Genomic DNA, 16,673 nt, shown 5'->3' on the forward strand with positions numbered 1-16,673 from the left:
ACAGTAGATAGCAATTCATACATTTCTATAAAGTATTTAACATATAAGAAAACTTTCTAAATTTAAACAAACATGTAGGTGATTTCATAAGCAGCAACAATTTATTCAGAACTCACTGCAGAACACCACCATTGATTCTGGTGATCATTTTGGCTATTTTAAAACTAAATACAGGGCTTCCCTGGTGGCGCAGTGGTCGAGAGTCCGCCTGCCGATGCAGGGGACACGGGTTCGTGTCCCGGTCCGAGAATATCCCACATGCCGCGGAGTGGCTGGGCCCGTGAGCCATGGCCGCTGAGCCTGCGCGTCCGGAGCCTGTGCTCCGCAACGGGAGAGGCCACAACAGTGAGAGGCCCGCGTACCGCAAGAAAAAAACAACCAAAAAAACCAAAAACCAAAACCAAAAAAAACCCAACTAAATACAGGCTATGCAGAGAGAGCTGTATTAAGTAGTCCTATGGATACACACACCCTGACATCTACATACACATGCACTACTGATATGTTAATAGGACAATTATTCTGCCACAGTAATACCTGAAAGACTTATTACTTGGAGTTTACTTAAAGTGTTAAAGTTAAAAAGCTACAGATGTTATATTTATAAACTTTGCCCGACTGTATTTTGTTTATCAGTTATACAGCAGAATGTAATTTATCCATTTTCTAAAAACGGTGTTTTAGATCAAATTTCATAATATTTCAACTGTCAAATAAACATTATAGTATCAAGTGCTTAAGGAAGTCAAGTTTTATTGACTTAAAAGGAAATCTAAATATATGGGCTGGATAAATCATTGAAAACAATTTAAAAGATTAGAAGACAGCCAATATTTCAATTTGCTAAGGCAGAATGAAGGCTAATAATAATTTAAGGAACAGATATGTGATTTTACAGGTAACCATATCAACAGAGACTGAGCAATGTGTTCTAGGGTAAAATACTGAAATTAAGTTCTAATATATGCCTGTAATTGTGATAATAGCAGTAACAGTAATAAGCATGATACTACTGTAGTTACCATTTATGATCATCTACTATAGTGACAAGTTCTAAGCATTTTTCATTAAAAATTACAAAAAAAAATTATAATCCCGAAGGAAGGTTTTTAACAGATGAGGAAGTAGGTTCATAGGATCTGCTTCAGGGCACTTCCATACCCAGAAGAATCATGCTGCATTTCGCACTAAATCAAGTTGCTCTGGTTGAAGCAGGGGTGGGGATGTGGGAATTCTGCTGGAGCCACTGAAGTGTCATGTGGTGCAAACAGAGCAGACTTTGAAAACCCTGCGCTATATTATGTCGCCCCCTACCCTTAGTTCCAGTGCCCCTTTGGTAATTCTACTCCTAAAAAACTGTTAGATTATGGCTCTTCATGCAATCTTCAAAACATTTTATAATTATTTCTATAGGTTTTACTATAACACTTCTTGTAAACTCCAAGGCCTTAATATTTAAAAATAACTATATTAGAAATACAATACTGTGAGAACTACTAGAACAATAAATCTTTGGTCCTGAAATTTAGAAACTGGAACTATGTATGGAACCAACTCTATTTTCTAAATCATCATACCTGTTACTTCTCAATTTTTTGTTCTCCTCATCTTTGACAGATCTCTCAGCCACTTACGTGATCACAATCCACTGTCATCCCACATGTTTGTATATATTATCATGCTGTCTAGGGCATCGATCTTACTTTCTGTAGTTTCTTTTGTGTGTGTGAGATAAATACACATAATAATGAGATAAGAGTGGCTATAATTTAATTTTAGATTAATTGTTTAACTTGTAATATACAACATGTAGATACACTTAATATGCTCTTTTGGGTAATGATTGAATAGAAACTAATGCCTACTGCAAAAAAAAAAACCACACACAAAAACCAAATTCACAATATTACATATACCACTCTAAAAACGTGGTATAAGAGCTGATACTTTATTACAAATATTAGAAAGTCAAAGTATCAGCCAAATCTAAGCCATGATAAGAATGTAAAGTAATGACAAACATATTTATCAGGAAATTCAAATAGCTCCTAGTGTGGTGAGAAGCATCAATGACTCAGGCCTTCAATGAAGTCGAAATATTCAACAAGTGACTACTGGAGATAAGAGAGTAAAAACAGGAGTCTAATCATTGTTAAACATTCCTTACTGTGGGCTTAGCACTTTGGACCTTTAGATACGACAACACATACAAAATTTCAGATTAAGTTTACCATCACAAGGTGTGGTTTTCCTCACTACCTTTTCTTCCATCCAGCCTCTCAATTTTCATATACATTCTTCAGGATTTACTCCAACAAATGCAAGAAAGACAGACATTCAAAGCTCTCCATCAGATGGCTCTTAATTCTTATTTTGCCAGCACCTTCCATAACTCTCGGAGCACCCTCTGCTCCCATCAAGTGGACCTCCACATTGCTCTGTAACAGGGCCAGCACAACGCTGACTTGTCCCCAGCCTTTATCCCAGTCTATGTCCTACTCTCTCCAGTCCTGTGTTAATCAAATATATTGGTTCCATTTTAAAATTTGGGAGGAACACACTGAATCATTTCCTTCTCAGAACTCTTCAGCACTTAATGCCAAATGGTCATTTGACTCTGAGAACAGACTACCCTGAATTGGTGGTCATTTGTCTGTCTAGATGGTAAGCTTCTTAAAGGTAGTTTTCTTTTCCTTCTTTTAACCTATGTATCCCTAGTGTTTGCTTATTTATTTATTCTTCCCTCCTTTCTTCCACAATTATATTTTTTAGAATTTAAAAATGAATGCAGAAGTCATCCTGTCCAATCTCCCACCCAATGCAGGAATGCCCTCTCCAACACACCTGATAGGGATCAGAGGATGTCATAGAAATTTATATAATTTTAAAAAACACTATAAAATAATGCCGTATGCTTTAAATGTTCCCATTCCATTCAACTTTTAATTTTTTATGAATGTCCCAGGATTTGAGGCCACGTTAAGAGTTAGACTTAATTTCCATACTTTCAATTTAGAAAACTGGGTGAAATAAACACAAAGTGAAAGAACTAACAGAAAAATAGTTCTCTATGAATAGGAAAGACACTATGACTTTTAAAAAATGTCTTAAATTTCTGATAATTTAGGTTATATATGAAATAGGAAATAATATTTATTTTGAGATAAGGTTTTCAGAGAAAAGTGTGAATAATTCAGTCACTCCTTCCAATTAAGTAAATCTGCTGATATTACATAGCTGTGATATTACAAAATAATAAAGATTACTGAAAAATCTACTAGTAATTTGACAAGAATGTTTAATCTGAATAAAATGCTTATTAACAGTTTTCCAAAATTCAGATAAAATTCTTAAAACTCTCTAGTCTACTAGCACCTCCTAGTGGAAAGTTTAAAGGATACAATTCCAACCAATCGGAATTCAGAATAGTTATCACATTTAAAGCTGCTAAACCAATGGCAGTATGAATCCTTATGATACGTAAACATGCCTGGAAAATAGAAGCATAATTTCATCAATATGATTGATTAAAAAAACCCAGAGCAGTAAACATGTACATGACATCTCTTCTATTAGAAGCAAAACATTTCAGCAACAGTTCTGTTAGAAACTACCTTTCATGTTAAAATGTATCAAATACACGTCCAACGAATTTGCAAGAGCACTTTATTGTTCACTGGTATCCTGAACCAAGGGTAGAAACAGGGTAAAAAGACAGAAACTAAATTAATCAGTTGATTTATAAAAACTATACTTTTATACTTTACAAGTTATGATCAAAATTAATTTTGAGGATTATCTGGAGATTTCAATTTACCTCTGTCTTCTCTATTTCCCATTACCAGAGAGATGCTGTATATACATATATACCAAATTAAGAAAAATAAAGAATAAGAAAAACACTTAAAACTCTCTTTTGAAGAAAAACATTTAATGATACTAAGGATTATATAGGTGTTTTCTCTAAATAAAATCTAATTAAATTTCAAATGTTTATTTAATGATTCTTATTTATTAAAATGGCTCATATTTTAATGAAAGAGACTTTGAATATTAGTGAAGAGCAAACTGTAGTTCTGTTTTTAAATTTCGAATGTTCTTTTTATCTCAGTGACAAATTTTCATGCATTTGGCTTAGTCAGAAAACATGTGGATGCTTCCTTGCAAAGACATCTTGTGTAGGATTCCCAGTAAGATAATGAATATTATGTTCATCAATTTGGTCAGTTTAAAAAATGTAACTAACAGTCTTTAAAAAATCATTCAACATTTATGGTTGACAAAAAAATCTGTAAAATCATAGGCTAAATTAAAAATAAGAGTGACTACTTGAATCTAACAATTAGGGAGAAAACACTTTCATAAAAATTAACTACTCACCATAATCTGGATGAAAAATTTGGCGAATTAAAAGAAGGAACCATTCTTTAGTCAAGCCGCCCATATCCAAACCAGCTTCCCCTACAAACGTAACTTTCAACTTCTTTTTCAAGTCTGCTCTTTTCCGGGTTAACTATTTGAAGAAATTATAAAGTAGAGGAGAACAAAGGGCAGTAAAAAGGAAATTAATTTTTTAAATTTTGGAATATGTATTATCTTATTTACAATGTCACAAAACTCCATCCATCCATCCGTCTCCCAACACTGTATTAGTCAGGTATGGTAATGTTTGTTGTAGAGATTAAGGAACAGAATTAGAGAGCTCAGGCAGCTTGCCCAAGGTTACTGTCTCCCAGCACCATATTGTCTCCAAGATTTTAATTTAGCAGAATACAGTACAAAGTAGTTCATTGCCTTTTAACTTGCCCTCAACGCTAAACTTTAAAAAAATCACATAACTAAATCAAATATTATCTTAGGGCTTCCCTGGTGGCGCAGTGGTTGAGAGTCCGCCTGCCGATGCAGGGGACACGGGTTCGTGCCCCGGTCCGGGAAGATCCCACATGCCGCGGAGCGGCTAGGCCTGTGAGCCATGGCCGCTGAGCCTGTGTGTCCGGAGCCTGTGCTCCGTAACAGGAGAGGCCACAACAGTGAGAGGCCCGTGTACCACACACACACAAAAGCAAGCACACTACTGGCATACAGAAACAAAAGATAGCTTACTAAGATTTTAGTAGTAAGCCATATTACCAAATTTATTTAAAGCTTTAATCAAATAATACTATTCTGGCATAAATGATCAATACCTCATCTAGAGAATCGCTGACCAGATGTGTCCGCCTTACTTTCATATTTAGAAATAACATATTCATATCAGGTCTCTGTCTTCGAGATACTTTATCCACCAGACTTTGCTAATTAAAAAAGAAAGCAAACATTTTCATTTATGCTTAAACTATAATCTCATTTAAAACATTTAAACACTTTAGTAAAAATCACTTATATTCTTCTCTTTGCCATCTCTCATAAGCAATTTCATAAACTCGATTATACAAATTTTGATTTATGAAAATGCCCTACAATTATTTCATTTGGGGACAATGATAACCAAAGGGGATCCAAAATGGAGGACCTAAAATAATTCATCTTCTTTAGTAAAATAATGTTGCATTACTGTTCCCGTATGTCTCATCTCTTAAATAGCAAAGTTTTCTGTTTAGTAAATACAAACAAAGTGGGAACATTGGAAACAAGGTATATACTTCTGACGATAAACTTGGCTTACGCTTTTTTAGATACTGGATTTACTCTAAAAGCACAACTAGTCTACTTTTAGAAAGTAATTTTCAACATATTTCAGAAACCATTAACAATGCTCATATCCTTTGTCCCAGTAATTCCACTTCTGGGAATTCTAAACACAGAAAATATTTTATACAGTGAGATGTTCATCACAGCATTATCTATAAGAGCAAAACTTTAGGAATATCTCAAGTATGTATCTCTCTAATGGAATATAATACAGCTATCAAAAATGATGTTCATAAAAACTATATAAATAACATGGAAAATGTTTAGGGAATATACAACTGAAAAAAAAGCGGAGAAACAAAATTGTATACACAATATTGTTTAAACCCTGCTGCCTTTTAAAGACAATATAGGTAAAAACTATCAAAAGAAAATTTCCTAAAATGTTAACAATAGTTATGCTTGAGTGATGGAAATATGATTTTAAAAATATAAGGAATATATAAATATCATGCTTGTATATTTACTTTATCTAAATCTTTTTCAGACTACCTCATCCTCTTTGGTAACAAAGAAAATGAATTATTGTACAGATTAAAGATGAACACTTCAGACATTTTAAATACATGCAGCAATTTGCTTACTAGGTAAAATTTTAATACCCCAAATCTATATAAGGCTACTTTCATGATTTTGTAGATTACTATAATAATACACTAATTCAGAGCCCTTCCTCATCTCTCCAATATTCAATTCTAAAGGCTTTTAGTAGTTTTTATTCTTTCTCTGTGTCCTCTCTTTTGTGCTCAAAGAGATCTATATTTCCGGGATAGTATGCTGTGTCATGGACCTGTTTTCCAACCCTTTACTATCTTCTGTTCCCAGTCTAGCTCCTGGGAAGCTGTCACATTGGAAATATCCAACACACAAATTTAAATTAGGATGCTAATAGAAGACAAGGCTTAGTGGCTACTCCTCCCATCAGGAATTCATGTTGAATAGAAAGTGTTTCAAATGAAAGAAAAAACTAACAATGGTAGAATTTTAGACATAGTCTGATGAGGAAGTTATTTTTAGGCTGGGGAATGTCTTTTGCAACTTTAAAGTATACTATATAAGCTCTTGCTTGCATTAACTACTTATAAGGCTGTCCTTGTGCCAAAATAGTTACCAGTCGTTAATTCCAAGCGGTATGGCAGTTTACAAGTTAAAATGCTGGGAAACACCCATAACCGACAATGCTACTTGACACTTCAATTGCTACTCATTTGTGCCCATGCCCTGTGGAAGATAGGCTGGGACACAGTCTACAGCTGTCACTCTCCTTTTAATTGGAAGAAAAATTAAAAGAAGATTATTTAATATTTTAAGTGTGAGTGACACAGCAGAAGACTGCTCAGAGGAACTTAGATAAACTTCTAGCTCTTTGGATTTTTCCCTTATAAATATAAAAAAATCATAACCCAAGGCTAAAAAAAAAAAGCACTAAAAAGGCACATGAAATTGCATAAATGCAACTAACCGAAAACGTCAAAATGACAAGCTATGTAGACTAATCTTTGAGCCAATATCTACCCAAGATTAGGTAATAATTCTGGTGCTAAATATACCTGTTGAAATCTACTTTTCAGCAGGGTAATGTGGCTACGTTACTCCTTTGGTACACACAGGCAATAACATTTCTTGTAATATTCCAATACTCAGTGTAAACTGACTCTGGGATGTCACTAGTCACTCGAATCTTTTGTCCCGCTCTGTGACAGGAAAAAATACTCACCTTCTGGTGAATTACTGAAGAATAAACAATTCTTATTTTTATGGTATTTTGAAGTATTACAAGTTATGCATTAGGATTCTTTTTATATTCTTGGACAAGACACAGAAGTCATTTCTTTTTACTCTATGGGTCTGTCTTGGGTCTCTTTATTTTAAGAAGACTACAGCCAAACCTTCCCTCTAAGTTTTAAAGTTGCAAGTAATCATGTCACAAAAGCAGATACTCAAAATATATGAGCATTTAAATGTATAGTCTAGAGCTCTAACCTAAAACAAAAAAGCTCAGTCAATCTGATACATATTAAAGTACCTAACTTTACTGTGCTGTGCTGAAACCATGGTAGGCTGTGGACAGGACAGGCCCAGAGATGAACTTCATCCTACTCCATTAATTTGTCTAAAGCCAGCCTGACTGCTACCCCAGTTTCAATGGGCCTCCATGCATTTTGGTTCCCTAAGGATCATTAAACATCTCTCGCCTTCTTTGGACATATATTCTCAGTTTTTCAAGACTATACTTTTTGTTACATTTTCTAATTTTTCAGTTGTTTCTATTTGACTGTCATAAAATCTAGAAAATGTGTCAGTGGTTTGAGTAGTTTGCTCTTAAGGACACTCCTTTCCTTGTCCTCACTGTAGTTCTTTCTCACCAGTGCTCTGCTAGTGACCCTGGAGGATGTTATCTACAAAATGATGTCCAACAAGTTCCGAGTACTTTGGATCTGTGAGAGGCATTTAATCTCCATGCTATATTTATAATATAATGAGAAGTTGATAAGGGGTATCTTTTCCCCATATCATGAACAGGTTTAAGTACTTTCTGAGGGAGTATGATATGAATTTTACTTTTAACATTTCCTGATTAATGCTAGAACAATTCACAAGACATTTGACTTATTTGTTAAATTATTTACTATATATTGATTATAGTCAGCATAAATGTTTTCATAGCTGGCTTACCCTTGCGATGCTTATCATCTGTTGCTCTGAGTCTCTTTGAATAATGATTTTTTTTGCAGCTATAGAAATAACGAATGGGTACTGACAGAAGGAAAACCTGCTCAACAAGTGAAAACAGAAAAAGCAAAATGGTGTATTTTTAGCAAAATTATACTAAGGGAATCTAAGGTACCCCTTCTAACAATATTAAACATTACTTTTGTATTGTGTTTTACCATTCACAGAATGATTTTATGTGCATCACTTCTTTGAATCCCCACAGCCCTGTGAAGTATGCTTCATTATTAGATGTTCAGTGCCTTTATTCTCTAGAGGAAGCTACATCTAATGTTCTGAAATATGTGCTAACTGCTTATATTGTTTGTACAAATAATTTCAGTTTAGATAGTCACTTGTATATCATTACCTGGGAAAAATATGGGCAACAGCAGAACCAGGAGGCAGAAGTGTTGATGAAGGATTTAGGACAGAAAATTCATGTGCAGAAATTAATATAAGAATCCATTACTATATGGATATTTCTGATGCGTGAGCTTCAGAAATGAGGAAATCTAGCAATAACTATGGTAGGAAAAGTAGTAAATTTAAGAGCAATAAAATAAAGGTTAGGAAAAGGTGTGTTGCTTTAGCACTGTATTTAATGATGTAGTAAGATGAAATGGTATGTATTTGTAAAAATATAACATATGATCAAAAGTTATGAAAATGACTTCTTTCCTGGGTCAGAGCTCATTCTATGTTATATAAAAGAGCCACAGGGCTTCCCTGGTGGCGCAGTGGTTGAGAGTCCGCCTGCCGATGCAGGGGACATGGGTTCGTGCCCTGGTCTGGGAAGATCCCACGTGCCGCGGAGCGGCTGGGCCCATGAGCCATGGCCGCTGAGCCTGCGCGTCCGGAGCCTGTGCTCCACAAAGGGAGCGGCCACAATAGTGAGAAGCCAGCGTACGCAAAAAAAAAAAAAAAAAAAAAAAGAGCCACAAACCACACAGAGAAATGCACTTAGAGAGAACTAGTATCGTAGCAATGACACTTCGGGAGTTAGACTCCCACCAGAAGTGGCTGTAATGCATCCATCAGTCACAGGTGGAATGCACTGAGGACAGTCAAGCAGTGCATCTGTGACCACTGTGCGATACAGGGATTACGAGGAAAAAGGAGATAGCCCTAGTGTGGACTGAAAATGAAATGGCCTTCCCCTTGGGATGAAACTGTTCAGTATTAATGTGTAATAATTTTGAATCACTAAGTGCTAACTAGAAATTTGGAAATAAAAAGAAGTGCAACGAACTTAGTAGGATAACGTTGGTCTTATGTACTTTAAAACAGTGCATCTCAGCCTTTCCCTAGTCACAGCACGTAGACAAACCATACTATGTGTATGACACACTGAGATAAACAGATGAGGCTGCCCATGGCCAGACATGTGACTTGCCCTGGGGCTCCGGTCCCCCTCTAGGTCCAGGGTGGCTTCCCAAGGGCTGAAGGGATCATAGAATCAAACCTCTGTTAACTCCTTTTTGGTACAACAATGCTATGGCACAGTGTTTAGAGGAGCTCTGCATTAAAAGATGTCACTGAAATATGAAATAACTCTCGCAACTGTATTGTGGTTTTGTCTACAACATTACAATTACATTAAAGTGTAAAGTAAACTTTGTCAAGAAAATATCCATCAGACTGACCAAGGTCCCCACAAACGGAATTCTTAGGTCAGGTGTGGACTGAGATACGTCCAGAAAGCTAGTCTATGTTTTAGGCCAATTCTGGTAGAAAGGGTCCCTGGGAGCTCGAACCAATTTATGAAGTAACCTGACGTTTTAGATTACTTATATCCACATCCTATTTCTTAGTCAGTCTCCTTTAGAATAATGCATTCTGCAGGATATCTTGTGGTCTGGGAATAAATTAAGTCTGGGATAGTCTTGCTGGTTTAATCCAAAATGTAAGTGTGGATATAAGGTGCAGGGTAATAAAGAATTCGGCCAAGTGTTTCCAAAATCTATTATACTACTGTGAAAAATCATTTCTAGTAAAGCCATTTCTCTGTAACATCCATTCTTTTAATACTGTGTATAAAGGACAAACACTTCATCCACAGCAAAAGGGAGAAAAAGAGTGAATGTATGTGTGTATGTGCACACATGTGTGATCATTGTGTTACATCAGGCACCGGCACACTATGGCCCATGGGACGAATACAGCCTACAACCTAGGCTTGTGAATAAAGCTTTTGGGACACAGACATACCCCTTCAATTACATATTTTCTAAGGCTGTTTTTCGTGCTTTAATGGTAGACCAGAGACTGTATAGCCCAAAGAGCCAGAAACAGTTATAATCCTGTACTTTGCAGAAAAAGTTTGTCGAACTCTGTGCTAGGTGATGGCACATAGAATAAGAAGATATAAGAAACTGCATACTAAGCTAGAACTTTTCCCTTCTTAAAAAGATGCTACTAATCAAGCCAAAACCATATTAACATAACTATAAATTCAAAATGTAATAGAAAAAGAAAATGCTTTAAGAAATATAATGATATTTCAAGGCTGGATATCTAAACTACATTTATAAGTTTATATGCAAAGGTATGTGTATATTTAAATTTATTTACACAAACTTAAAAGCCAGTCATTATTTTGAATAGCATTTTATTTAGGTGAGTAATCAGATGAGCTTTTGATCATACCTGTGAGAATTTCCAAAGCTCTGCCAGGTGTGGTATTCTTCCATGAGATCAATATGATCCAATGTAGAATTATAGAAATCAGTATAAGGAATAAGGGGAGGAAGAACCAAATTGTTTGCAGTATCTGTAAAGATAAATTCTAACACAATGATCTTTCCTAACATGTACATGATTCATTCTAATAAGAAGAAGAACATTTTAATGCCCACCAGAAAGCTTTATCTAGAAATTCCTATTTTAAGCAACTGTAGTGCCAAACGAAAAGGTAGTTTTAAAATTGTGGTCAAAATGCAGCCAATAATTTCTTGCTTTAAAAAAAAAAACTTGAATCGTTGGGATTATAATCGTATAGTAAAGGGAGTACGCAGATGGCCAGCTATGCATCCTATTTCCCCATCAGGGTGTTCTCAGGGTCCGCAGGAATGAATGGAAGTTCTTGTATTCTTAGGAATCACTACTTAGCAGGTACTATGCAGCTGAGAGCCATAAAACAGAATATTGCCCAATAAAATGCATAAAGCTTTTTCATGCTTATACATTAATTGTGAAATCCATTAGCAAAATAGAAAATAAATCACTACAGCTCTTCTCCTCAAAGGAATGGTTTAAGATGTAAGAATGCCTCTATAGTATTTTGAGATCCTTATGGAAATGTCCTTATATTTAACAAAAGAAAAGTAAAGATGATTGAATAACAAAACCTACTAAGTAAAGCCAACACTTTAGATGCTGATGGGATCCACCAGGAACACTTTGATATAGGTGGAAATTCTTCAGGCTTTGCAGGAAACAGGCGTAAAGAAATAAACTGCAGCAATCTCTCTACCAATTGTTTGAACCTCTTCTGGGATAATCTGGTAAAGATTTTGAAATAATTCCAATCAAAATTCACATTTTCTACTTTGGCAATATATTTGTTAGAGATCAAAGTTCATCCTTTATACATAAAATTTTAGACTATTCCCCCAAATTCTATTTCTTAAATTGCCAAAATTTTGAAAAGATGCAAAATCTTACCTCGAATATCATTTCTTAAATAAGAAATAAACACCAAAATTACTATAAAGTTAGCATTAAACATTTCACTTTTAAAGGCTTTTAGTATTCAGTCAGTCCTCATTCGCAGACTTTGCATTTGCAAATTCACCCATTCCCTACAATTTAATTCTAATCCCCAAATCAATAATTGTGGCGCTTTCGTGGTCATTTCATGGCTGTGCAAAGAGTGGCAAAAAATGGGAGTTGCTTATGCCGAGGCTGAACAAGGCCACGCTCTGCCTTCTTGTTTTAGCTCTCATACTGCAAACAAGTGTCCTTTATGCAGTCTACTTAGGGTCATGTTTTTCAAATTCTTGTGCTTTCTGTTAGTGATTCTGCTGTTTTAAAACGGCCCTTAACTATAGTGCTAAAGTTCTGTCTAGTGTTCCTACGTAAAGAAGGATGTGATGTGCCTTATGGAGAAGGTACTTATGTCAGATAAAATTTGCTCAGACATGAGCTATGGTGCTGTTGGCCGTGAGTTCAATGTTAATAAAACAAAAATTTATATCAAATAGGTGTCTTTAAATAGAAATACAGATAAAGCAAGGTTATGTACTGATTGGTTGATAAAAATGTTGTGACCAAAGGCTCGCAGGAAGCTAACCCTGTATTTCACTGTTCACCAATTCAGTGTTCCCAGTAGCTTTATAGAACATAACTGTTGTTAATAATAAGAATTAACCGTATTTAAATTAATTTTGGGAATATTTAGCTTCTTTAGCTTTTATTGGTCATGGGGAAATGTAAATGTTAATGTAAGTATTGTTCTGTGGAAAAAAAGTACTGTACTTCTATAAATTGATATTGATGGCTAGTATGTTTTACAATGATGTTTTAGGTAAGGAAAAGGCATTGTGTAGATAATGGTAAAATTTATTGATAGGAAATAAAAAGACACAAATTAAAATAGTAATGTATGAGCAAATCCAGTCACCATCTTTGAGGTATATGAAAAATCAACGATAGGAATGTGCTGTATAAAATGCAAAAGCAGTGGACAGAAATCTCAACAACAGCTGGCACAAGCAAAACGATTACTTACATACAAAACAGATCTTTAATGTATCCTCTATGTAGTACTAAAGAATATGCTTATAATTGGCTTCTGAAGCACTGTGAATTATAAGTATCATTTCTCAAGACCTGAAAACATTTAATATATTTTCTTATAAAGTTACTAACAAACTTAAAACTTTAAGATTATAAAAGTTCTTAATATCATAGAATAATTTACTTTTTAAACCAGTGAACTAGGAAATGATGGTCAGCTTCCACTAAGGTAGCTATCTGTCGTAGCAAGTGAGCATAGATGACATATGTAGATGTGTTATTAAATTGAGGATTCTGAAAAAGATATTAAAGATAATTGCGTTAAAATTTTGTTAACATGTAAAAGGAAAGACACTATGCTTAATGAGCTAAGTGGCGAATTCAGAAAACTAAATTTGAGATTATGAAATACTAGGTGAAATCCTTGAAAACAAGAATCTATTTGTTTAATTATTTAGTTAACAGAGACTTGGATTTCCACTACGGTCCAGTGGCTTTGGAATTAAGACAGATCTGGGTCTGAGGGCTAATTCTACCACTTACTACTCTATATGCCCTTAGGAATGTTCCTTAAACTTTGATTCTCAACTTCCTCATCTGAAAAATGGGAATGATAGCATCTGTCTTGGAGGTTGTTTTGCGTATTAAAAAAAACTGTATGTAAAGCACGTAGCTCACTGCCTGGTAAAAATGGTGGCAATCACTACTATCCAACTAAACAAAAACCTGGCTCTTCTTTGATTAAAAAAAAAAAGGGGAGAGAGAATGCTAGAAAAATAAAAGCTGGTAATGAAACGTTTGCCATTGTGAAATGAGTTATTTGCATATTTCACAAAGAACAAGCGGAGAACCACATAATAGCTTCAGAGAACTTTTAAGCGTTAGAGTAGAGCTTGTAAACCAAGCAAAACCTCTAGTTATATTTCCAAAATCTAAAACTCCATCACAGTGTACATTTCAGAGCTCCATGGGAAAAATGAGTATTAGTGAACAATAAACCAAAATTGTAAAAAATAAAAGAGCACCATGTGTTTTTCAAAATTGACTTATGGTCAGGATGGTTCAAAATGAGGGAGTGACCCCAGATGATAAACTCATCAAGCGATAGCTCATAAGAACAAGATGTCATGAGCAGAGCTTACTGTTGACCAATACACTCACTTAAAAATTTGAGCTTCATGTTGTCACTTTCTAGCTTTTACTATTCTCCAGGTATATTTCCTCTTTTTTCTAGTTTTGTCTTTCTCCTCTTACCTCTTTACTTCCCTTCCTCTCCTTACATCCCTCAACCACCTCTTATCTATTTCCCCTTTTTTTGTTTCCTCTCTCCTCCTTCTTCTACCCCTATCTTCCATATTTCCTTTTATTGGACATAATATTGAACTAAATATCCTATCTTATTTAATATAATTTTTTCTTATCTTTAAATGAGATAATAATTTATATGAACATCTTTGGTAAATTGTAAAGAATAATACAAACATAGTATGCTAGCTATGGGAATAACGTACTTCTCAAAAAATTATAAAAACTAAAATTGCTTTTCATTTGTTTGGACCTTATTTTTTTTTTGTATCAATGAATCTGTATTTCTCAAGAGGAAAAAATTCATCATATTTGCTTTAGCAAATATAAACAACCACTTTGATTTTTCCATTAGAATTCTAGTTTAAACATTTATTGAAAATACACAGAAAAGTTGGAAACCCACTAATTGGGAAATAAAAGAAAGTTTTGGAGTCCCTTAAAAAACTAGTTACAAGAAAGGAAGTTGACTGGAGGAGGAAAAGTGCTTCCATTCTGTTTGTTCCAGAATCCCATAGCAGGAAGGCAAGTTAAAATATTAATCCTGGAGATAATTTAGCCTTCCACTGTTTATTTGTTATAGCTTTAATTCTCTGGTTACAAGTAATTATAATCTAAAAAAGTATCAAAAATGTTGCTCAAAATAATACTTAGTATTTGATATCATTTCACTTACACATGCATAGATTGAGATATGAATTACACCCTTCAACTATGTTTTTGCTTTCTTACCTGTAAAAGTATAAAATATGCTCTAAGATCATCTTTTGTTCGTGGACTGAAACAGAAATAATTGTAATTGATTAGAGATGAATGTTTAATCTTACAGTATCTAATAAAAAATTATCAATGTTTCTGTGAGAATTGACTTGATAAAAGCCAAAAACTAGACTTAAACCTGAAAACATAAATCATTGCCCAAAGTGTACTAGATGATCTTTACAAGATATAAAGCCACATCATCTGAAATATAAATATATAACATATGTATCACATTTTGAAATTGATATATATACACATGTATATATATAATTTTTAAATTAGCAGTAATATTTCTCTGTGGAAGAATTATCTTGACTGAATAATGATTTAAATTATTTAGGTTTAAATAAAATCTAAACTATTTCTTTCTATACTATTCTACATAATTGTCAGATTACTTTCTCAATAGGACCATGTTTTGTTTTAGAAATTATATTTGAAAACATTTTAAAAAGCTCAAAGCAATTCATAAATATTAAAATTCCTGGTGATAGGAGAGTCCGTTTTTTGTTTTCCCATTTTATAGCTGTACCATGAAAACTTCCATTTTCCTGTTCTATGCTCTAGTATTTTAGTACAGTATACAGTTCTGGGTACAGAAATTGTAGTTAAGATCACAGGCTCTTTTTTTTTTTTTTGCGGTACGCAGGCCTCTCACTGTTGTGGCCTCTCCCGTTGCGAAGCACAGGCTCCGGACGTGCAGGCTCAGCGGCCATGGCTCACGGGCCCAGCTGCTCTGCGGCATGTGGGATCTTCCCGGACTGGGGCACAAACTCGTGTCCCCTGCATCGGCAGGCGGACTCTCGACCACTGCGCCACCAGGGAAGCCCCACAGGCTCTTTTGCCAGACAGCCTGGGTTCTAATTCTGACTCAGGCACTCACTGTGTTAACTTGGGCAATTTACTTCTCTGTAAATTAGTTTCCTCAAGTGTGAAATGAAACTAATCATATTACCTATTTCACAGGATTGTAGTGAAGATTCAATGAGAAATACATGCAAAATCGTTTGAAAGGTGCCTAGCCCATAGTAAATAGTCAATAAACTGTAGATCTTGTTGTCATTATTATAAATCCAAAATAAAACAAGATTTTGGGGGTAAAGACCACATGATCCTTTGATAAGTAGGTTGCATCAAATTATTCTAATCTGTCTCCGGCACACATTTGAGGAGCAGGGGTTAGAAAGCTGTGTGAGCATGCTTGGAGGGGATTGAGGTCCCAGCAGTTTTGGACCACTGGACTTCCCCACTCTCCTAAGTGTTCACTTTACATTCCAAATTTTCCCCTTCATTATCAACGAAGCATTATATATTCAACCAGAAACATAAAATTCAAGGAAAATGCAAAAGTGTTACTAGAATGATAAACTAGGAAAATACTGTTAAGTTAAAAATCACATGAAAAATACAGTATGATTTCAATTGTTTTAAAAAGATAACTAGAAAAAAACTGCAAAATGTTA

At 34.7% G+C, this 16,673-nt stretch overlaps 1 protein-coding gene across 2 annotated transcripts in view; it reads right to left on the reverse strand.

The window, feature by feature from the left end:
• The window catches only part of HECTD2 (HECT domain E3 ubiquitin protein ligase 2), a 77,474-nt gene that overhangs the window by 15,997 nt on the left and 44,804 nt on the right, over window positions 1–16,673 (reverse strand). Inside the window, exons 7-14 of one of the 2 annotated variants that reach the window (XM_065894132.1) lie at window positions 15,181–15,226; window positions 13,328–13,437; window positions 11,758–11,906; window positions 11,053–11,176; window positions 8,368–8,464; window positions 5,187–5,294; window positions 4,381–4,513; window positions 3,402–3,490 (exon numbers count right to left, since the gene is read on the reverse strand). In XM_065894132.1, coding sequence (XP_065750204.1) covers window positions 3,402–3,490; window positions 4,381–4,513; window positions 5,187–5,294; window positions 8,368–8,464; window positions 11,053–11,176; window positions 11,758–11,906; window positions 13,328–13,437; window positions 15,181–15,226 — 856 coding nt within the window. Of the gene's footprint in view, window positions 1–3,401; window positions 3,491–4,380; window positions 4,514–5,186; window positions 5,295–8,367; window positions 8,465–11,052; window positions 11,177–11,757; window positions 11,916–13,324; window positions 13,438–15,180; window positions 15,227–16,673 lie in introns of both variants that reach the window. The other variant, XM_065894131.1, reaches the window with a different exon arrangement.

Source organism: Phocoena phocoena, chromosome 16 (assembly GCF_963924675.1).
Source record: "Phocoena phocoena chromosome 16, mPhoPho1.1, whole genome shotgun sequence".
Taxonomy (NCBI): Eukaryota; Metazoa; Chordata; class Mammalia; order Artiodactyla; family Phocoenidae; genus Phocoena; species Phocoena phocoena.